At 38.4% G+C, this 25142-nt stretch overlaps 1 protein-coding gene across 1 annotated transcript in view; it reads right to left on the bottom strand.

The window, feature by feature from the left end:
- The window catches only part of LOC139159031 (chondroitin sulfate proteoglycan 4-like), a 50184-nt gene that overhangs the window by 17126 nt on the left and 7916 nt on the right, over window positions 1–25142 (bottom strand). Inside the window, exons 2-5 of the mRNA XM_070736380.1 lie at window positions 19025–19188; window positions 14176–17715; window positions 11589–12059; window positions 10695–10871 (exon numbers count right to left, since the gene is read on the bottom strand). Coding sequence (XP_070592481.1) covers window positions 10695–10871; window positions 11589–12059; window positions 14176–17715; window positions 19025–19188 — 4352 coding nt within the window. The remainder of the gene's footprint in view (window positions 1–10694; window positions 10872–11588; window positions 12060–14175; window positions 17716–19024; window positions 19189–25142) is intronic.

The raw sequence follows: 25142 nt of genomic DNA, 5'->3' as shown, positions 1-25142 counted from the left end.
GAATCTTCTTTTCTTTTAGTTCAAATATTTCCTATAGTAGTGATGGCTAAACGGTCACACACAACAGCATGTACTCAAGCCTGCACCCATAATGTAATGTGCGCATGACCCCCATGGGCCCCCGTGTGCATGAAACCCCCTGCATGCACCCTGCACCCCACGCATGCACTCGTGACCCCCATGTATGCACACGTGACCCACTGCGTAGGCACCCTGCCCCCTTCTTGCTCATTTTTGGCTTCCAGGTTGTTGCAGGAGTCTTTCCAGGCACAAAACAGGGTGCAGGGGCACAACACAAGGCTCCAAAATGTAATGAGAGTGCCTGCATGCATGCGCATCACTCCTGAGGGCATGTCCCCTGCATGTGCCCCACCCACCATGCATGCACAGCAGAAGCCTGAAGACCAGCTGGCCAGCAGGAGACGCGGTGGAGCTGGTCCATTTTGGACCTGTTCCAGGCTGTGGGGCTCGCCACAGCACATCACTGCCAATTGCCACCTCTTTGTGTTGCATTTTTGTCTCAGTGCATCACATTTTCGGCCTCCACCTATTCCAGGCTGCAGGGATTGCCACAGCAAATCATTGCCGAGCACCACTCCAAGCGTTGCATTTTCAGCCTCAGCATGCTCCATTTTCGGCCTTCACGCATCACTTTTTCCCCCCAGGCAGCAAGGATAATATGGATCCGAAAATGCAATGCACAGAGGTCAAAAATGGGGTATGCAGAGACCAAAAACACAAAAATGCAAGGCACAGAGGTAATGATCAGCAGCGATGTGCTATGGTGATTCCCATAGGCTGGAATGGGCTTAAAAGGGAACATGCGGAGGCTAAAAACACAACAGATGCTGAAAATGGCCAAAGGGTGAGGGACAGCGGGTACATGGGGCTTTGGCAACATTTGGTGTATAAGAAACACTGCAAGTTTCACCCATTTGTGGTGGAGTACGTTATATACTATAATATGTACAATATGTCCAGAACTTAGAGGAAATAAACTATCTATCCTGTAGCTAATCAACATTATATTACTATAATGACAACAATAGTATCCAATGAACTCAATCTGTATAGTCTGGAGGACAGAAGGAAAAGGGGGGGACATGATCGAAACATTTAAATGTGTTAAAGGGTTAAATAAGGTTCAGGAGGGAAGTGTTTTTAATAGGAAAGTGAACCCAAGAACAAGGGAACACAATCTAAAGTTAGTTGGGCGAAAGATCCAAAGCAACATGAGAAAATATTATTTTACTGAAAGAGTAGTAGATCCTTGGAACAAACTTCCAGCAGACGTGGTTGGTAAATCCACAGTAATTGAATTTAAACATGCTTGGGATCCTAAGATAAAATACAGGAAATAGTATAAGCGCAGACTAGATGGATCATGAGGTCTTTTTCTGCCGTCAGTCTTCTATGTTTCATGGTTCAACTAAATTTGATTATTAAAATAAAGCAAGCCAACAATGACTGGACCCTTGTGTGAAAGGCTTGTGAACATAGTTCAGTTCTGGCATACAGAACAAATCTCTGATCTTAGAGGCACCTTGTTCTTTGATGTTAAGTTTGCATCTGACTATGATTAGTACATCGGTGAGTAATTTTTTAAAAAAAATCTGACAAGACTGAAACCTACTCATCCCACTGTTGCATTTAAAACTCATTTCAAGACTTCAACTAAATATCAAACCACATCCTGCATTAATTCATATCTAAAGAAACACGGCATGAAATCACATAGCCTGCGAGCATAAAAATATTAATGAAGATATCTGAGATCACTTGCACTTTGAAGTACTGATGGATCTCTGATTAAAACAAATTGAGAAATAACTGGGCTAAACTGATGTCATCACTTAGCTGCCTTTTGCTGACCTGGCTCAAAAGAGAGACAGACGCCAGGCTAAAAGTATTTGGAAGGATGCCCAAAAGTCATAATATCTTGGAAATCCTATTGTAACTTTCAATAGCCTCCAGATATTTTAAGCATGTACTGTAAGTCAATGGTGGGTTTTACTTTCCTTGGCTAGGAGTTTGGGAACAGAAATGTGCAGGTATGCTTTGCCCATGTGCAATGCTTCTGCACATGTGCAGAACATTTTTTATGATGTCCGGACGAGTGGGCGGAGCCTCCCCCCGCTACCGCTACTGGTTCACCTGATCTCGGGAGAACCAATAGAAACTCACCACTGATGTGAGCATGTCTGCATGCATGCATACACCTGTACGCACACACGCGCACACACACAAAGTAACTTTTTCCAGTCTCTAATATTTTTGCTGTAACACAATATCTCTGTATCAGAATTTCAGAACAAATCATCAAGATTTCCTTCCTATGTTTATATTCCATGTTTATACCATTTATTTAGAAATTCATAGACAATTCATTTAGGTAAGATCTGAATAGGTATGCATTAACTTATCTAAATTTCTATATTTTCTGATACTCTTCTATTCGCCAAACAGTAGTTTGTCACTTGGAACAAATTTCTGAACAAATTTAGATGACTGCTAAAAGCTTTTTTTCTTTCCCATATATGCTTTATGCATACTAATATCCTCAACATCACTATTTTGTATTACTAAGGAACTTACTTTACACATAAATCTACTCATATATACAAAGTATAAATAAATAAATACAGTGGTACCTCAAGATACGAACCCCTCGTCTTACGAACAACTCGTGATACGAACCCGGGGTTCAGAAAAATTTTGCCTCTTCTTACAAACTTTTTTCAAGTTACGAATCGGCATTCGGAGACTGCTGGGAAGCCGCGCGGCTGTTTTAAAAGGGGACAGCCGGGCGGCGGGGCTTCCCAGAAGCCTCCCGAACGCCGGTTCGTAACTCGAACAAAGTTCGTAAGAAGAGGCAAAATTTTGCTGAACCCCGGGTTCGGTTCGGGAGGTTGCTGGGAAGCCCCCCAGGCCGGCTGTGACCTTTTAAAACAGCCCCACCGCTTCCCAGCTGTCTCCCGAAGCTGAATGCGGAAGTTCGGCTTTAGCGTTCGGCTTCAGGAGACAGTTGGGGAGCGGCACGGGTGTTTTAAAAGGTCGCAGCCAGCCTGGGGGGCTTGCCAGCACCCCCCGAACCCCGAACCTGGGTTCAGGGGGGTGCTGGGAAGCCCCCCAGGCCAGCTGTCACCTTTTAAAACAGTCGCGCAGCTTCCCAGCAGTCGCCGAAAGCCGTTTTTTTGCGGGGGGTTTTTTGGTTGCACGGATTAATTGACTTTACATTGTTTCCTATGGGAAACAATGTTTCGTCTTACGAACCTTTCGTCTTACGAACCTCCTCCTTGCACCAATTAAGTTCGTATCATGAGGTATTACTATACTTCATTGTCATTGTATGTATGTATATACACAGTATACCCATACAATGAAATTCTCATGATACCAAAGGCCAATCTTAACATACATAACAATGTGAAAGAACATGCTCAACCCACCACAACTCCCACCTGAACCATCCAACATCCACACAACAGACAAAGTAGCAAAGTTGATGGCGACCCCCTAGGACATTGTTAAGTGCGTTGTTAAGTATGGGTATATATTTAAATCTATTCACACATACAAGGTATGGATATACATATCTAAAATCATGTTTGATTTGATGAAAGACTGAGAAAATTAGTTAAATAAATGATGAAAAATTCTGAATGTTAGACAGATCTCTCTCCCCCTCCCCCAATAATGTTAAAACAAATCAAAAGGATCTTGGGAGAATAGAAAGATATGGAAGAAAAACGAAAACAAAGTGCAAGAAACAAGAATGAAAAAAATAATTATTGCAACTACGGAATGTGTTGTGGTTGGCTCTGGCCCAGCTCCTGCCCCACGGAATGTGGAGGTGGATGCAGGGGAAACATCAACATGTCATAGGCCTGTTTTATTGCTGACAGAGGCAGGTAGTGCAGTTTCCTCGGACGAAGAAGAAGGTGGGGGTGACTTTGAAGAGGGGGGCTTGGCACACAGCCCAGGAAGCCAATCTCCATTATCTTCGGTCGATTCGGATGCGGAAGTCTTGGACTCACGCAGGCGCAGAGTTATCCGTAGAAGAGACCAATTGAGGACATATTACAGGAGATAAGAGAGGCCACCTGTGTTTGGGTGGGGCTCTAGTAATTAGAGCTGCTGATACAAATAGCAGCGTGTTGGTTTGGCCGTTATGGAAGATTATCTGATCGCAGTTCTTCAGGACTGTGTTTTGCTGTTTTGGGGACTTTGCTTGTTGATTTTTCACGCCTTTGAAACCAAAGCAGAACAAAGTGTGTGTGTCTCACTTTGTTGGAAGAAGGAGGGCTGTGACGTTTCTTCACAGCTGCTAGCTAAGTACTTAAGGACTGATTAAGAGAATTGTACAGCCTACAGGGTTGTTTTGGGACGAGTGCTCTTTGCAATACAAAAAGAGTGCTTTGTTTCTTTTGAATTTTGTGATAAAGAACATTGTTCTTTTTCAAATGTGTGTGTGTGTCTGAAATTTGTACCCTTGAATTTTCGGGAGGCTCATACCAGAGAGCCCGGCAGAACAGAATGTATGAAAGGAAAAAATTAATTTTCCAATAGAATAAGTAGATACGGAGTTGTAGAGGTTATGCGGAACAAAATTAAAAAACCCAAAATGCTTGGTGACATAATTAAGCTGTAAATTTGGGGGAGGGGGAGGAATTGCACAGGCAGTCCTTGATTTACAACTGTTCATTTAATGATGGCTTAAAGTTATGATGGCCTCAAAAAATGGGATTTAAATCCTCTTCTTGCACTTAGGACTATCACATCATCCACATAGTCATGAGATGGACATTGGCAAATGATCTGTTCAATGTATATCTGATGGCTGTACTAGACAATTGGAAGAAATGTATTACTTCTTCACTCTACGAATAGAAAGACAGTAAGACAGTAAGAATGAATGCAAAAGCTACTGACAATTAGTTTGTAAGCACACCTGGGAAAGTGCTGGGTACAATTGTGATGAAAATGGGAGCATGGCTGCTCATTTTTATTTATTTATTTATTGATTGATTGGATTTGTATGCCGCCCCTCTCCGCAGACTCGGGGCGGCTAACAACAGTAATAAATAATCCAATGACAATAATCCAATACTAAAAACACTTAAAATCCCATTATATAAAAACCAATCATACATACACACATACCATGCATAAAATTGTAAAGGCCTAGGGAGAAAGTGTATCTTAGTTCCCCCATGCCTGGCGGCAGAGGAGTTATATACAAATAAGGAGTTAAATTTTTGCTGTACTTAATGTTGTTAGTTGAGAAAACATATATAAATGCTTTAAGAAGTGCAAAAACACTGATAGAAAAGTGATGTGTTGTATATAGCTTTGAATAAGGAAAAAAAGATTTGTAGAAGAAGCAAAAATGGTTATGTAAACCAAAGTAGACAGAAGTATACTTCTATCTACTCTGACAGTGAGACATTGGTATATCAAGAAAAACAAAAAAGAAAATAGCATTGCATGGTAAAACATGAAAAGGCAATGTCATGAATGAGTGAGTGTTGAATGAATGTGGACTGAATACAAACGAGAACAAGGAATTGATGCAAAATAAACATATGGATTTTGCATCCAAAATTCATCACGTTTTGAATTGTGACCAGTCCAGAGTTGTTTGCTGAGATGGCCAACTATAGAAATAAAATCAAAATCATAAGTCAAGGGAAAGCCTGAAAAAAATCATAGTTAGAAAGTTAAAGGAACATGATGGTTATTTCTAGAAATAGTTCCTCTAAAATGCAATTGTTAGAATTTTAAATAACAAAAGGCAATATATGAACATGCTGGACAAAAGGTGATTTGAAATGATACAAAGATATGCAGCATTATAGTGAAAGGCTTTGGTGTAATTTAGATTTAACTACGTTTCCTTTTCTTTCTTTATTTCCTGGCTTTAATTTCTTTGACTTTTTCTCACTTTTGTCACACCATGTTGTTTGCCCAAAAAAGATGATGATGTGATGGGCATTTATCTATGCTTGTATGTACAATTAATCCACAAAATACTATTACAGTAATCTAATTATTAATAGAAAAGATAGGAGAGAAAAAAACACTCTAGGCCCATCGTAGCAGTTTGTTGGCTCGATCATAAATCATTTAACAACACATTTTAACCAAATATGCTTTTAAAACAGCTGTCCGTGACCGTGATGGAGCCTTGTAACAGAACAAGATTACTAAATGAAGCAGAAAACATTTTTTCCTATTTTTAGAGGTCCTGTTTGCATTTTTTATGAATGGCAACATAAATTGTAGGGGTGTCAAACTCACATCTCGTGGGCTGGGTGTGTCACTCACTGGCCATACCTACCCCCATTTTAGCAAAGGGGGGGGGAGTTGTGATATGTCACGTGATGACATGTTGTCAATAATTTGACACCCTTGTAATAGAGAATGAATGAAGCACACTGCAGAAAAAGAACATTGCCAATTACCATGATCATAAAAACCACTGAAAGTAATGAACCAAGGTCCTATAAGATGCATATGGTAGTTTGCCTGCTCTGTGGTTACAGAGACAGATGGTGAAGGGAGGGGTAGCCTAGCGAGAGCAATATGTCAACACTGTGGATTCCACATGACTGTTTGTTTAGAAAGATGACTCACATACTAGGTTTTTATCATTTCTTTGCCATTAAATTATGCCAAATGTTTATCAAATGGCAAAAATGTTTCATGTAATGCACATATGGAAAGCGACACTTAACGCATTATTCTCTTATTGAATTTTTTTAAAAGTCACAAGACTTATGACTGTTTTGCACACTTACAATTGTTTCAGCATCTCAAAGGTCACGTGATCAAAATCCAGGAGTTTGGCATCTGATCTCATATTTATAACGGTTGCAATGTCCCAGGATCATGTAATCAGGTTTTATGACCGTCTGACAAGCAAAGTCAATGAGGAACCCAAATTCATTTCACAACTATGTTACTAACGTAACAACTGCAGTGATTCATTTAATAAATGTGGCAAGAAAGGTCATTATATGGAATAAAATTCATTTAACAACTATCTCAGCAATATAAATTTTGGGCTCAATTGTGGTCGTACATCGAAGACCACCTATAAATGTTCCTTTGGTGCATTAAAGAGATTCAAATTGAACTTGGAAAAAATATTACCATCTTCAGAAACTGATAATCAAGTAAAAGTAGGAAAAAAATATTAGTGTGTACAAGAAAACTTTATATACTGAATCCTTCCAAAATAAAAACAGAGCTTACTTTGCCAACAGAAGATCTCAGGAAGCAGCTTGGAAAAGAAAAAAATTATTTAGGATCACTGAAATACTGAAAATTATTCACATTGTATGCTATCCTATCTTTATAAAGTATTATCTGTTTAGGAACACGTTTTATTTTCATTTATCCTAATCTTGTCTTGCATATTCTCCATTGTTACAGGATTTTTCTTGATATGATTTGAGAACACCAAATGTTTGGCCCAGATGTATACACTTTTTATTTAGCTTTTCCATTTCATACTTTCATTTTGAAATGTTAATATTAGCAAATCCACAGCTCTGAAGGTTTTTTTCCTCCTTTTATGCATGTTTCTAAGGATAATACTCTGATCTTTATTACTAAAATGAACACAATGCTTAATAATGTTTTTGATAAATTGGGGAAACTTCCATAAAATTGAAAACAGATCTCCCTCTTCTGGTTACACTGCAGTACTTGCGCTAAAAATCCTGCCATCTAAAAATACAATTAGTTTTGTTCATTTTTAAAATTTGGGGTAAAGGAGGATCTTTACTAAGAAAATAAAAGATAACTAATGTTTGTGTATCTGTGACTAGAAGACATTGGATAGTTATCTCCTTAACAATTTAATGCCTAAGGATATTTTTTGAAAAGTAACTTCAAAATACCTATCCATCAGCTAAATATATATCTATCTAAATAAATATATCTAAATATATATCTATAAAGAAAAAGATATCTATAAAAATATCTATCCTTGCCTTTCGTAAGCTACTTAAAACCCACCTCTGCCGCCAGGCATGGGGGAATTGAGATACCCTTTCCCCCTAGGCCTTTACAATTTTATGCATGGTATGTCTGTATGTATGTTTGGTTTTTTATTATAATGGGTTTTAATTGTTTTTAGTATTGGATTATTGTTATACGCTGTCTTATTATTGCTGTTAGCCGCCCTGAGTCTCCGGAGAGGGGCGACATACAAATTCAATCAATCAATCAATCAATCAATCAATCAATCAATCAATCAATAAGCAATAAGAATTTGTTTCACCCACCAATGGATTAGTTAATCCTGTAACCCATGAAAAGGAACTTAATGACTGTTAGCATTATCCTCTATTAGTCCCAACTAGTCTGGACAAGGATAATGGGGTTAGGCTAAGGCATAGATACCTCACGCTAGCAGAAAGCAGTCAGTACAATTTGGAAAGAATTCCAGAGGAAACCTATACACAATGGATTACTCCAATGACAATCAAGAGAAAAAGAGAGCAGTGGAAAAAAGAATAAAGAAAGTAATGCTAAAGACTTTAATTTAAATTTTAAAAGGGGAGGGGGAGAAGAATGTTTTCCTTAACAATTGATATACAATTTTAGTTACTGAGGTTTGTGTATAGGTTTATATGGAGACAACATAGCAATGTGGAAATCTGATCCCATTCCATTTATACCTTCTCATTCAGAACTCATTGAAGGAGACTATTTGATTAAAGTTATTTGCAAATGTTGGAAGGTTCCAGTCATGGGGTCCTCCCGCCGGGTATGTGGAAATGGCCTGGGAATGGCATGACCAACAGATTTCCAGTGAAAATCGCCAGTTTTTTGCTTCCGTGCATGGGCAGTAGCAAAAAAGGGCAAAAATAGTCGAAATCTTGCTTGCGCTTACAAGATGTCGGGTTTTGCCGGGTTTTGCTTCTGCGCATGCACAGAAGCAAAAATATATCATCAAAAATAGCTGAACTCTTGTGAGATTTGGCTTGCTGCGCATGTGCAGAAGCCAAATCTCACATGGGATGTGCACGTGTTAGCACTTGCCGAGGACCATCCGGATAGCGAGGTAAGTAGAACCCACTACTGGAAAGTTCCAAATGGGCTCTAAATTGTATACATCTGTTGTTGTTTTTTAAAGAGAAGTAATGAATATTCCATTTTATTTATTTATCTATCTATCTATCTATCTATCTATCTATCTATCTATCTACCTACCTACCTACCTACCTATCTATCTATCTATCTATCTATCTATCTATTAGATTTGTAGGCCGCCCCTCTCTGTAGACTTGGAGCGGAGATTCCATTGCTGGAGATCTTCAAGAAAAGATATTAGACAACTATTTTTTCTCCAAGATCTTTTTCAGCCCTATGATTCTATGAATAAATTGACTGAATTATTAATCAAGGGGAAATTCTTGAATAAATGGATGCAATGTTTCCAGATACATCTTAGGTGAAAAATCAACTTTCAAACATTCCAGCGTAGAAATGGAGAGATAATTCTGCCTCTTTGCAACATGTTCAAATTAATAATTTCTCATCATTTGATCCTGTTACATCAACTATGTTCTAGCAATAACAGAACATAGTTGGGATACGAGCTTGAAAAATAAATCATGGACACAATTAATGTCCGCTTTGTCTCTTTCTCTGTCCCTTGGATTTCTTTAAATTCAACAGTAATAAAAGTGAAAAGTGTCCAGATGTTTTAAACATTAGTTTAATCTTTGGAGAGAGCAAATTTGATGTAGAGGCATCAGGCTAGAAAACAGGATATTGTCTAAGCTATCCTAGGCACAAATCCATCTGTGGCCAGTCACATTCACTCCGCCCTAGGAATGAGACAATGACAAAAACCACTTCTGAAAAAACTTGCCAAGAAAACTGAAGGGACTTCTCCATGTGATCTTTGAGATTTGGGCATAATTGAATAGGAAAAAAATGAACCGTAGAATAGCAGTTCTCAAAATGTGATCTGTGGATTCTTCAGACTTCCCAAGTAGCTTTCAAGGGGTCTACAAAACTCAAAATATTTTAAAATTTCTTTCCCCATTTCCAATATAGTTAATATTGATAGATGTAAAGCAAAAGTCTATGAATTTAAAGTAACTTCACTTGTTTTCTGATAAATTTAGTCAATGCCACTCCAAGAAAGTAAGTGTTTGAAATTCACTCATATTATGGTGGCTCAACTATAGTCCCCATTAACTCTTCCTATTAGGAATTTTTAGAATATCTTCTATCAGGACTTTGGAACCCCTCAATCATTTTTAAGAATGTAAAGAAGTCCTGAGATCAAAATGTATGAGAACTGTTGTTCTAGATAATCAGTGGCTATTCATATAGGTCAGATAGCCCAGGGACAATTGCTATATATAGATATGTAGATATAGATAAATACAGATATAGATACTAGATATAGATAAGGTACAAGGCAAAGGCTGCAAGTTCAAATCCCAGTGAGAGTATGGCTAGCTGATGAGGCCAGAACAAGGCCGAAATAGATCTATCCTAGTCTCCCTTAATTTTCAAATTCAGCAAAAACATGTGACACATATAGATATATAGACAGTAATGTGTTGATTACCTTTGTTTTTCTATTTCCACTTCACCTGTTACAAACAGAAGACCATCATGTAGTACCAATTAAACATTTAGATCTTGAATTCCTCAGGACATACCCGGAGTGGTATATTTCTCCTTATGATGGGAGCTTCATCATTTACTGGTGTAATAGTCACAAATATGATCTGAGGCAAGCTTTGCTTCCATAGTGGTGTGCAGTTTGCAACAATGGTAAAATTGTCAAGCAGCTGTTCACTGTCATCATGAACATAGAAGATCAAACTTTGCTCTACCTGAAACAGGAAAGTCACAAAATTTAAAATGCATCCACTTAAAAAAACATTAAACCATAAGCATAGAAACATAGAAACATAGAAGTCTGACGGCAGAAAAAGACTTCATGGTCCATCTAGTCTGCCCTTATACTATTTTCTGTATTTTATCTTAGGATGGATATATGTTTATCCCAGGCATGTTTAAATTCAGTTACTGTGGATTTACCAACCACGTCTGCTGGAAGTTTGTTCCAAGGATCTACTACTCTTTCAGTAAAATAATATTTTCTCATGTTACTTTTGATCTTTCCCCCAACTAACTTCAGATTGTGTCCCCTTGTTCTTGTGTTCACTTTCCTATTAAAAACACTTCCCTCCTGGACCTTTTTTAACCCTTTAATATATTTAAATGTTTCAATCATGTCCCCCCTTTTCCTTCTGTCCTCCAGACTATACTTAATGAGTTCATTAAGCAGGTAAACACTGCAGTTGTTGAACTAGTGTTATTTAATCTAAGCACATTATTTTTCTCTTTGAATATTATATACAATAGTGGGTACTTTTATATTATATATAATAGTGGGGACTGTAGAGTTTTTTTTAAAAAATAGGGAGGTTCTTGAAGTCTGCAGTCCAAAAATAGGAAAGCTCAAGAAGTTTTAATTGTTCTCTGATATATGATTTCAAAATCTAATTATAAAATTAAAGCCAGAAATATATTTAGAATAACTTTACCTGTTTTCTGGTAAATTTAGTCAGTGCCATTCCCAAAAAATGAGAGTTTGCAATTTGTCCATGTTTTGGTGGCTCAACTAGACTGAAGTCACAATTAACTTCTGCAAAGTGGCTATTAGAAATTTTTATAATATGTTCTTCAATCACTTTTGAACTGCCTTCAGCAACTGTGAAGTTGTATACTTCTAGTGGAATCAGCTTCGGAATGATGTCCACAATCACTTCTATTCCACTGACTGTCTGGATGCCATTGGTCACATCCAAGGAAAAGTGGTCTTGGAGTTGGTTGGATATGGTCTGTATGTACTGGATAATGCCATCATTGATGTCTTGTTGAGTAAAAGACAAAACTGGATTTTCTTCTGCTCCACGGTACTTATCTTTTGATATAAACTTCCAAAGATAGCCATAGACTGGAGGTGATTTTATTTTGAATTCTATCTCTGATGGCAAGCTATTTTCATGGACAGCCTTAAAAATATATATAAGACCAAATCATTAGAAACATAGAAACATAGAAGACTGACGGCAGAAAAAGACCTCATGATCCATCTAGTCTGCCCTTATACTATTTTTTGTATTTTATCTTAGGATGGGTCTATGTTTAAATTCAGTTACTGTGGATTTACCAACCACGTCTGCTGGAAGTTTGTTCCAAGGATCTACTACTCTTTCAGTAAAATAATATTTTCTCATGTTTCTTTTGATCTTTCCCACAACTAACTTCAGATTGTGTCCCCTTGTTCTTGTGTTCACTTTCCTATTAAAAATTAAGGAAGTAACTGTTTTTTCTAAATACAACCCTTTATATTTAATCTTTAATAACAGCAGCACTCAACACTCTGATGGCTTAGCTATGTCAATGGCCTCAAAACTCTTTCAATTTCTCCGTCTGTGTACCTATGTGTCTTTTTTGCATGTCCCACCTTGCATTCTGTGCAGGGGTGAGTTCTAACTTTCCTCTCCACCAAGTTGCTTCCTCTCATTCCATAACCAACACTTTGAATTGTGACCGGAAACTGATCGGCAACCAATGCAGACTGCGGAGTGTTGGTGTAACATGGGCATACCTAGGGAAGCCCATGATTGCTCTCGCAGCTGCATTCTGCACGATCTGAAGTTTCCGAACACTTTTCAAAGGTAGCCCCATGTAGAGAGCATTACAGTAGTCGAACCTCAAGGTTTGCTTTATTGCTGATTTTATTGAAACCTATTCTTGAGATTCTTCAATCAAAGGAGCAGTATATAAATATATTTATGTTTGATTAATAATATTCAAGTCATTAAGATGCTTCTATTTGTGATCAAATAATCAGGCAGAAAACAATGCTTTAATCAAGGGACTTCCAATGTGAAAATAAGCAGCAAATTCCACGCCCACTTGCATTGATTCTATTACCTAGTTGGGTATTGAAATATTTGTAAGCAAACTCAGAGGCCACCAAGAAATCTTTTAAACTTATTTTTTTAAAAACGCTTATTTAATAGTAAAGGTTTTGTGCACTTCCCATCTTAAAATGACAAACCATGCTGCCAATTTTTGGAAGTGGTATCACAGAACCAGAGGTGGGTTCCCTCAGTTTGCACCGGTTCTGTAAAACTAGTAGTAAACCAGTGGTGAATTCACAGAGTCGGTTCTGTCAGTGCCGGTCCGTGGATGTTGCATCTTTTTTTTTTTTTTGCAATTTTTTTCCTACTGCTTCTGCACATGTGCAGAAGCTGAGTTTTCAGCACTGCATATTCACCGCTATCTTGTTTTCAGCTTTCCCATCCCCTATTTTTTTTGCTTTTTTTTTTGCTTCTGCACATACACAGAAGCTGAGTTTTTGACACTGCGCATGTGCAGTCATGGTGGTGCGGTCACGCAGTGCACAATGCACACATAGGTATAAAGCCTTCATGGCATCGGGGCAGAATATCACCGGGACTGCCTTCTGCCGCACGAATCCCAGCGACCAATTAGGTCCCACAGAGTTGGCCTTCTCCGGGTCCCGTCAACTAAACAATGCTGTTTGGCGGGACCCAGGGGAAGAGCCTTCTCTGTGGCGGCCCCGACCCTCTGGAACCAGCTCCCCCCAGAGATTAGAACTGACCCCACCCTCCTTGCCTTTCGTAAACTCCTTAAAACCCACCTTTGCCATCAGGCATGGGGGAATTGAAACATTTCCCCCGAGGCTTATACAGTTTATGTATGGTATGCTTGTGTGTATGTTTGCTTTTAATAATGGGTTTTTTAGTGTTTCTTTTAAATTATTAGATTTGTTATATATTGTTTATTATTGCTGTGAGCCGCCCCGAGTCTACGGAGAGGGGCGGCATACAAATCTAATAAATAAATAAATGAATGAATGAATGAATGAATTAATTAATTAATTAATTAATTAATTAATTAATTAATAAATTAAAGCATTTCATTATGAAAGTTAAGGAAAAGAAAATACACAGATGCTCTTCCAATTTTCAGAGTTGAAAGGCTCAAATGAAGAAATTTACTGCAATCTTTTACTGAAATCAAGGAAATCAAGGACAGACAATATAAAAAATATTTAAAACATTTGCTATAAGTTACTAGACAACTTCCTCTTACCAGCAATTTTCCATTACTGATTTGAACAGATTTCCCTTCTTTAACCAAAAGGCTGTGGTTATGTAGGATCACTGGTGGACGCTGATGACTTTCCAAATATATCTGAATGTTCATTTCAGCTTCCAAGTGGAGGCCTTTAGCATAAGCAGTGAAGTTCAATGTGTCAATCAAATTATTGCTATCATCATGTCTATAAGTCACATGTTCCATTTTGAGATCATGCTGAGTAAAAGTAGCCACCGCTATATTATTAACAAAGATTTGTCCGTACTTTGGGGAGAAAAATATCTCAAATCCAATTTCGTGATCACTTCTAATATCTTGATTTGTGGTAGCACTCAAGTTAGTGGTGGTAATCACTGCTTCTTTTCCTTTTTGGATCAATAATCCTGTATTGTTTGCTAGAAGGATATATGGTTCGGAAGCACTTACTTCTAGCAAAGACGAGGTATAATGTTTTCCATCAGTTACAAATAGCCCAAAACGACTGTAAGTTGCACCTCGGTGAACAAAGAGAACTTGCTTTTGTATAAGGTCCTCTTGCCTGAACTGATACAGTCTATATGATGTTTCATTGACAAGAACCAAGTCTCCATTAGGAATGCCACGCCTGGTGTATAACAACTGGTTATCATCAAAATCCGTGTCAGGATCATGATAGCAAAGATCATCCAAAGTCAAGAGTTTCCTTCCATTCTTAACAACGTGGAATACCTTATCCACTACTCGTACTGGTTTTTCATCATTTTTCAGGTGGACAGAAATATTAAATTTGATCCCTACTGGTAATGGGAACTCTGTTTCTAAATCCTCTTTTCCCAATTTTATGGCAGTTGCAGTGATATGAATTTCATCGCACTGCGTCTCTGAGTCATCATGTATATACATAAGGCGTTCTCCATATATATCCTGATTAGTGAAAGTACTAAGATTGTTGTTACTTTCTGGGGAATCAGAAAAATTAATAAGCATTAATTTCCCATGTCGAGGACTTTTCGTAACCTTATACTCAAAAGTCGTATTACTGAAGGTCTGCACAAACAATTCTGATTTTGTTATCAGTGATCCTTCACCTTCAGCGACAGTAAGACCATTGTTTATCAAAATAATGTTTTGTAGATTTGTTTTGATCTTGATTTTGAAATCATAGCTATTTGATACCACATACGGGGTACTAATGAAGAATCGAAATGAATCCAGACTTTCTTCATAGGACTTCCTGTATAATTGATACTCTACTCTACAATCAGAAATATTCTGTTGGCTGAAGCTGGAATTTATTTGCAGTGGGACATTATCAAGCAGAATTCTTCCTTTCTCAGGTAAGGATTGCAGCACGTAAAGAAGTTCATTTTCTGACAGGTCTATCTGTGGTATAACCGCAAGAAGGTTATTAGAATTAAGAAACTCTCTATCTGATTTATCAATAACTAATGGTACAAACTTCAGTAAATTATAATCCAGCCATTTTACTCTAACAGCAAACAGAAACTCTTGGCTTATATTGCTACTGATGATAATTTTAAACTTAAAATGTTCATGGACATTATCTTGCTGAATTTCTTTGAAGGTAGAAAGATATCTCACACGACCACGTTCAATGGATCGTTGTGAAAAAGAATTTGTTTTTTTCCATTCTCGACCAATATGCCTCCTCTGAATTTCTCCAAAAAAGGGTTCTTCTGTGATTTCATATCTTATCTCCAGCTCTTGTTGAAAAGCATTTATTTCTGTGGCCAAATGCCTGAGTGTTATCAACACTGGGGTGCCTTGCACCACATCAACTCCCGTGTTGTTGACTAATTTATAATCTAGGGGTATGGCCATGATACGCAACACAACTGTGTTGCTAACTTTCTCGCCGTCACTTGCTCGCAGAACAATCCTGGAATTCTGAACTCCAGTATGGACAAAGAAAACATTGCCCTGTTGTAGATCCTCATAGGAAAAGGTTGTAATTGTCTTCCCAGGAGTCTTGGAATTTTCTAGGAAACCTGCATCTGCATTTGAATTTCCAAGGACTGCAATACTAAGATTTGCAGCATTTGTGTCATTGTCCACAATATTTACTGAATCTATGCTCAGGCATTTCTTGGAGTGTTCTAAAAGAAATAGCACATTTCCATTTGGAAATATGAGTTCTGGAGCATCATTTATTGGTCTCACTGAAATAGTAAACATATATTCACCGTTTCCTTGGAGATACAGAGGCATCTTCCTTTTGCTGCTTGTAGAAACAGAGAAAGTGAAATAATCATAGCTTTCTTCAGAACCATCATGAATGTATAAAATTGTGCCTTTCCACAAATCTAGCATACTAAATGTGAAGTCTTCTTGCTTTGATGCAACATTCAACCTCAACTGGCCATAAGAAGGGGGATGTTTAATTCTAAAAAGAATTTGTGACTGACGAATCCCCAGCGCTTTGAAGTCCACATTGACTTTAATGTGCTTAGATCCAAGAAACGCTTGCCCACCTTCTGACACAATCAAGTCGTTAACAAATAAAAAATGGTCATGACTTTCTTTCCTAAGCAATTTAGGAGTGACAGTACCAGCGACAGAAATGGGAGAGGCCATTCTCACAGCCTGCTTTTCTGGGGCAAAATTAGGTGTTGTGCATCCTACTGAAATATCCTTAGTCACTAGAACATTTTTCAAGGAATGTTTTTGGGAGTTAATTATCAAATCCTTCAAGCAGCCTCTGAAAGATCCGCCTTCTCCGTATCTTCCAGAAACCGAAGCTAAACCGTATTTTAGCACTTCTGCACGGAGGGCATCATTTATTCCACCGACATATAAGGCCCCTTTAAGAATAGGAAGCTTACTGTGAGTTGGCAATGGAGTTTTGACAGTTTTCTTCTCTACAGTGAGTTCAACATATTTTATGGAAAATTTCAGTCTGATAACATGCCACTGGTTATCATTGACAGGGCTAAGAGAAGAAAGTTCACGTCTATTTTTACCCATTTTAATGTGAGCTTTAATGAAACCATTTTCAATTTCCATTGCAATAAAGTCCCCTATGGGTCCAGAACTGTAGGTCAGCAATCCCCTCTGAGCTGTAGTTTGCACAGAATACTCCAAGACGCCTCCTGCTTGGATATTCCAAAGAGGAAATGAAACATAGGATTTGGAACTAAAAAAACTTACAGGTTCTTCTTCCCCCGCAAAAAATTCATTGCTACAGCTCAGTGATACTTCATGAATGTGTTTATTTCTTGCAGATTTCAGGGAGGTTAGGAGATCATGGTTGTTAAATATCACATCATTAATACATCCTCGGAAATTAATTGGTGTACTGTTAAGATGGTGGACATCAAGGGTACCTCTTCCACCAATGTAGAGACCATATTCAATGTTTAGTCCAAATACTAGGAAATCCGGCACCATTGCACTAGTTTGATATTTTTTATCAATCACTAGACTAATATTTTCTTTTCCATGATGAATTTCAAGAAGATGCCACTCTAAATCATTAAGATGTGAGTGCAACTGAGAACGAAGGATCTGTTCATTTGTGCGAAAGTTGATCCTCACCTGTAAAAAAAAGGACTGAGTTTGAATCATCCCAAAAAACCAGTGAGAATATGTTCAAAACTATTCAAAATAATTGCATACACATTTCTTCAATCAAATTACTGAGGAACAGAGAAAATATAAAACATAATTCTGAATGCAGAGTAAACTATTATTTTCCATTTCACCCAAGCTCAAAAAATGATATAATGTTAATTCAAAAACGTTAGGACCAAACCACAGTTTTAAACCATGGTTTGTTGAATATGTCACATCTTTTATTTATACAAACCGGTAATACTAAACCATTATAGCAAGGTTGATCCATCAAAGTAAACCCCAAGTAATAAACCAAATAGATAGTAGACAAAATAATTGGATCCATAATCATATGTAATCCAGACAGGGATAAACATATATCCATCCTAAGATAAAATGCAGGAAATAGTATAAGTATAAGCCGCCCCGAGTTTTCGGAGAGGGGCGGCATATAAATCCAATAAATTGAATTGAATTGAATAAGGGCAGACTGGATGGACCATGAGGTCTTTTTCTGCCATCAGTCTTCTATATTTTTATGTAAAAGCACTGCATGTACATAATACCCTCCCTTAAATGTGAAAAATTTGAAGATATTATTGGCAGATCTTAGTGGAATGCATGATTAGCCTTAAATCCATAAAGTCTTAAATACATAAAGTCATTTGTTCTATTAAAGAGTCCAAACCTTGGCTTTCTTCCAAGTTCCAATTTATTAACAGAGCCATGTTGGTAGTCAACCTGATACTGTACTAACTCTCCCTACAGTTCTCCACCCAGGTTAAGGTTCATCCCTCGTCCCTACACCCACAAGTTCATCATATGGACCACTCCGGTTCTGTCAACGTTCACGATCGTCCTCTGTACTTCCAGCTGGTGCTGAACAAAGATGACCTTGAATATCTGAAAAGAATTTGTTGTGGCTAGTATTTTTCCCTCTCATGCAACCACCCCTTCCCAATTCCCTTAAACTCAAAATAAACGGAGCCTCAGGATTTATTTATTTTTTTCCGCAATAGCTATAATATTGGTTTTCTGATTATCAGTGTTGCAGTATTGGGCCAAAATTCTCAGAGCTCTTTTAGGGCCTATTAGTGTTCTGAAAAGAACTACAAGGTCACCTGCGCATAGCAGCAGGGCAATGCGGTCATTCCCTGGTTTATGGGGCTAACATAGCAAAGTTAAACAAAATGAGGTTTGCATGAATCATAAATACATTTAGCTGTTAAAAAGAAAGTGGGAGAAGGATCAGATCTGGAATAAATTACCTCCACAAATTTTATAATCTTACCTGTATACTTCCAGAATTTAATTGCACCACAAAGTAATCTTCCTTTCCAGAAGCAAGAAAAAGCAATCCATCAGGTCTACTTGTCTGAAAACGTAATTTCAGTGATATTTCAGACAGCGTTTCAGCAGCCTTTAATTGTATGTAGCTTTCACCGTAAAATGATGCTAAAAAGCAAAGGAAGTTATTGTAACTTCATGATACAAATTTTCCACCCATTGCTTCTTATTCTACCCTCAGGTGCTTTCCACCCATTGCTTCTTATTCTACCCTCAGGTGCTTTGGAGAATAGATTTATTCCCTCTTCTTTGTGGCAAACCCTGAGATATTGGGACACTGCTATCATATCTCCCCTGGTCCTTCTTTTCATTAAACTAGCCATGCCCAACTGTTCTTCATATGTTTAGCCTCCATTCCCTAATAATCTTTGTCACTCTTTTCTGCATTTTTTCTAGAGTTTCAACATCCTTTTTGCATCATGGCGACCAAAACTGAATGCAGTACTCCAAGTGTTACCTTAACAAGGCCTTATAAAGTGGTATTAACACTTCATATGATCTTGATGCTATTCTTCTCTTAATGCAGCCTAGAACTGTATATAACCTGGATTTATAACCTGGACTACTGGTGTATATAATCTGGACTGAAGTGACTTGCAGTTGAGTCCATCCTGTAAGTGTAGCCTCTTGTATAGGAAGATAATGTTGGATCTCCTCAAGAGGCTATTCTTGGACCCTATAATTTAATAGTAATAATTAATTTAATTATCCTTTCTCTAACCTTCCTCTTTAATAAAGCCTATAGAAAGAGTAGTCATCCTATAATTGATAAGAACCTTGAGGATAAGGATTATGCAGACCCATCTCACTCAGTTTTCAGGCCAAAATTTAATATGGAGACAGACTTGCTTATGTTTATAGATTATCTGTGGCACAGTTTAGGATGGATGTGGCTCTCCTTGACTTCTCAGTAGCTTTTGGTACTGTCAACCACAGTATTCTTCAGAGCTGGCTCTGGGCCTTGGATATAGGTTTTTTAAATGGTTCTCTTCCTTTCTGAAGGACCACTTTCAGTCAGTATTGGTTGATGGGAGGGATGTCACACCTCTTTTGTGGGATGCCAAAGGGGTCAACTCTATCTCCCCCTTTATTCAACATCTACCCAAATATTCTGGTTGAGGACTAGCAATTTGGGGTGCGGTAGCATCAGTATGACCTCCAGGATGGCCTCATGAGGCTGTAGAGAGTTCCTAGCGGATGCAGGATTTATGAGTTTGGATGGGGAGAAACTATCTCTGCCTCAAACCTACTGAGACCATTTAGATATTAATCTTTAACCTTGGATGCACATCCCCACTGAAGAATGGTAAACAATCTGGACTCTTCCTGGATTCACAATTCTTGTTCTTGAGTAGGAAGCAGTTGTGGTCAGGAAAGCCTTTGCATAGCTTCATCTGGTGCACCAGTTACATTTCCTAGATCAGGATATCCTTCAGACCAACAGTTATATCTCCGGGACCGCCTTCTGCCGCACAATTGCCAGCGACCAGTTAGGTCCCACAGAGTTGGCCTTCTCCGGGTCCTGTCGACTAAACAATGCCATCTGGCAGGACCCAGGGGAAGAGCCTTCTCTGTGGCGGCCCCAACCCTCTGGAACCAACTCCCCCCAGAGATCAGAGTTGCCCCCACCCTCTTCGCCTTTCGTAAGCTCCTTAAAACCCACCTCTGTCGTCAGGCATGGGGGAATTGAGATATTCCCTTCCCCCTAGGCTTATAAAATTTATGCTTGGTATGTCTGTATGTATGATTGGTTTCTTAAATTAGGGTTTTTTAATTTAACTTAAACTTAAATATTAGATTTGTTTATATTGTCTTATTATTGTTGTTAGCCGCTTCGAGTCTATGGAGAGGGGCGGCATACAAATCTAATAAGTAAGTAAGTAAGTAAGTAAGTAAGTAAGTAAGTAAGTAAGTAAGTAAGTAAGTAAGTAAATAAATATGCCATAACCATCTTGTGATTCAACTACTACAACACAGTATGAGTGGAGCTGCCCTTGAAGGCCACCCAGAAGCTTCAACTGATCCAGAATTGAGCTGTGAACACAGTATTCCTCAATATGCTTACGCAACACCTGTTTTGTAAGCTGGGTTGCCCCTTTGCTTCTGGGTGTGGTTCAAAATGCTAATTATGATCTATAAATCCTGCATAGCCCCCATAAGCACGGCTTCTCTGTCAAAGTGCCTGCCCTCTGGAATGAGGTTCCTCCTGCGATCTGGCCGATAGCATTCCAGAAACCTCAAAGACCTGGCTGTTTTCCCAGGCTTTAGGCTGGAGTGGTTGGAGCATTATGTATGTTGCTGTTGGCTGGATTCGCCATCTTGCTCCATTGTTCTTTATCAGGATTGTACATTGTTTGTTTTTTTATTCTGTGAGTTGCCCAGAGTCAATAGGAATCAGGCGGTGTTCGAATCAAATAAATATTTCCCCAGAACATTTCATACTTAAACTCATAACAATGTTTTCAAGCAGCTCAATTTATCACTTGTAATGTGTGCCCACATCCCAACTTTAGGTCCTATTCATGAGGAGGCAAACATATAAACTGAGCTAAACAGGTTACAATGATACTAGCCATGAGACCTAATAATTATGATTTTAAGACCATCCATTGGTATACTAAGGGGTAAGAGAGGGCCGTTCTCACTCTCCTTTTATTTGTTTTATCAGATATCGCAATGGCCATTATAAGTAAAAAATGAAACGTTATAGTAGAGGGTTTTTTTTCTAGGAACATATATCATCAAGTATTTTTGTTCAAGTAATGAGGGCTGTCTTTGTTTGTTTGTTTGTTTGTTTGTTTGTTTGTTTGTATGCTGCCCCTCTCCGTAGACTTGGGGCGGCTCACAGCAATAATAAACAATATATAACAAATCTAATAATTTAAGAGAAACACTAAAAACCCCATTATTTAAAAGCAAACATACACGCAAACATACCATACATAAACTGTATAGGCCCGAGGGAGATGTTTCAATTCCCCCATGCCTGACGGCAGAGGTGGGTTTTAAGAAGTTTACGAAAGGCGAGGAGGATGGGGGCAGTTCTAATCTCTGGGGGAAGCTGGTTCCAGAGGGTCGGGGCCACCACAGAGAAGTCTCTTCCCCTGGGTCCCGCCAAACGGCATTGTTTAGTTGACAGGACCCGGAAAAGGCCCACTCTGTGGAAACTAATCGGTCACTGGGATTCGTGCGGCAGAAGGAGGTCCCGGAGATATTCTGGTCCGATGCCATGAAGGGCTTTATAGGTCATAACCAACACTTTGAATTGTGACCGGAAACGGATCGGCAACCAATGCAGACTGCGGAGTGTTGGTGTAACATGGGCATACTTAGGGAAGCCCATGATTGCTCTCACACCTGCATTCTGCACAATCTGAAGTTTCCAAACACTCTTCAAAGGTAGCCCCATGTAGAGAGCATTACAGTAGTCGAACCTCGAGGTGATGAGGGCACGAGTGACTGTGAGCAGTGAGTCCTGGTCCAAATAGGGCCGCAACTGGTGCACCAGTTTTTGTTGCAGGAAATCCACAACATACGGTGAGATTGCTGCACCAAAAGAACTGATGTGGAGACACTGCAGTACATTTTTTAATGTGGGGGTGGGGATCACTCTAAAGCTTAGGGGATAAAGACAAATACACAAATGAAGTTCAAATCCTTGTGATTTTTTGGAGATATCCAAGTAGCTTTCTTGGTAATGTTGAAGTGTCTTGCTTGGGATGCTATTCTGACTTGCCTGTTTATCCCACCCCCATCCCACTTAATTTCCATCCAAATTCAACCCTGCTTAGGACTTTGGGGGGGGGGTGTTGGTAGCTGCTGCCAACTGGGTCACTTTAATACAATACTAAAATATAATTTTCCTCTTTAGGCTCCTTAATAGCCTGGTGAAAATATTTGTATTCATATAGTTCAACAAAGATTTTTTTAAAAAAATTATTTTTTTTATTTCATTCTGAAATAAAATAATTCTCAACTTTTTTTCTGAACTTGAGCTTCCAGATTCTGCGAGTCTGTGGAAAAGATCAACCAAGAAGTTGCAGAGTTCGGGTGGTGGTGACAATGTTGATAATGTTGATAATGGCATTATATTTTTTTATTTGTATTTATTTATTTATTTTGTCCAATACACAATACATATTGAAGAGAACAGACATGAAGTATTATATATAAAGAAAAGTTATAAAAATAGAGGAGAAGATATATGAAAGGGAGAAAAGATATATGAGATATGAGATAAGGAGAGACAATTGGACAAGGGATGAAAGGCACACTAGTGCACTTATGTATGCCCCTTACTGATCTCTTAGGAACCTGGAGAGGTTAGTCATGGATAGTCTAAGGGAGAAATGTTGGGGGTTAGGGGTTGACACTACTGAGTCTGGTAATGAGTTCCACGCTTCGACAACTCGATTGCTAAAGTCATATTTTTTACAGTCAAGCTTGGAGCGATTAATATTAAGTTTGAATTTGTTGCGTGCTCTTGTGTTGTTGCGGTTGAAGCTGAAGTAGTCATTAACAGCAGGACGTTGCAGCATATGATTTTGTGGGCAATACTTAGATCGTGTTTTAGTTCTAAGCTTTCTAGACCTAGGATTGATAGTCTGCTTTCGTAGAGCATTCTGTTTTGAGTGGAGGAGTGAAGGGCTCTTCTGGTGAAGTATATATCTGAAGACTTATTTATGATGATGCTTTACTTCGAAAAGGAAAGAGAAATGTACCAAAACAAGATTTAGGAAGGATTTTTGAAGTGAGAACAGAAATATGTTAATAAAGAAAGAGGAAAAAAAGTATTGATCTTGTTATGAGATTTGTAAAGGATATCTGTCTATACATGTAAAGTAGAGGTCATAAGCTAAACTTTTCATAATCTTTATACTGCCATTGCCCAATTGTGTTTGTTTTTATCGGTTCTGAATGTCAAATATTTTATGATGCCATTTTCACAAAATTCCAACTCTTACCCAGAAGACATTTGCCCAGAAGACATTGTACCAACTCAGAAAGCTCAAACTGCCCAAGGAGCTGCTGATACAGTTCTACAGAGGAATTATTGAGTCCGTCATCTGCATCTCTATAACTGTCTGGTTCTGTTCGGCAACCCAACAAGACCGACAGACTTCAGAGGATAATCAGAACTGCAGAAAAACCAATTGCTACCTACCTGCCTTCCATTGAGGACCTGTATACTGCATGAGTCAAAAAGAGGGCTGTGAAAATATTTACTGACCCCTCACATCCTGGACACAAACTACTGCAACTCCTACCCTCAAAACAATCCTGTAGAGCACTGCACACCAAGACAACTAGATACAAGGATAGTTTTTTCCCAAATGCCATCACTCTGCTAAACAAATAATTGCCTCACAACTGTCAAACTATTTCCTAAGTCTGCACTAGTGTTAATCTTCTCATCATTCCCATTACCTATTTCCTCCCACAAATGACTGTATGACTGTAACTTTGTGGCTTGTATCCTTACAATTTATAGTGACTGGTTCCTAATATGATTTGATTGCTTATATGTACCCAGACTATCATTAAGTGTTGTACCTTATGATTTTTGACAAATTTCTCTTTTCTTTTATGTACACTGAGAACATGTGCACCAAGACAAATTCCTTGTGCGTCCAATCACATTTGGCCAATAAAATTCTATTCTATTCTATTCTGTTCTGTTCTGTTCTATTCTATTCTATTGCTAAGAACCCTTTTTGTACTAAGTGAACTTTTCTGAATCGGACTCTTAAACCCTTCTAAATATAGAAGTTCTCTGATGCTCTATTACAAAAGCTGTCAATAATGCTAAAAATGAAAAAAGAATACAGATAAAGATTTGCAGAATTCAAATGCTTGCCAGTGCTTGGGAAATAATCAGACGAAGTGATTGAAGTCTCACCAAGCTATAGAATGACAGCTTACATATATGAGACCACTTGTAGCTTCCAAATGCCTTTCTGTGGTCACTAAACCCTGATAGTTTTCCAGGATTTTGATGACAAAGAAAACCCACAATTGTTTTTTTTTTAAAGGGAGAATAGTTAAAAGTCCAGCCCTAGCCA

This window comes from Erythrolamprus reginae, chromosome 2 (genome assembly GCF_031021105.1).
Source record: "Erythrolamprus reginae isolate rEryReg1 chromosome 2, rEryReg1.hap1, whole genome shotgun sequence".
Classification (NCBI taxonomy): domain Eukaryota; kingdom Metazoa; phylum Chordata; class Lepidosauria; order Squamata; family Dipsadidae; genus Erythrolamprus; species Erythrolamprus reginae.
Note: the sequence above shows the minus strand (reverse complement) of the source record. Positions and strands in the feature narration are given on the sequence as shown.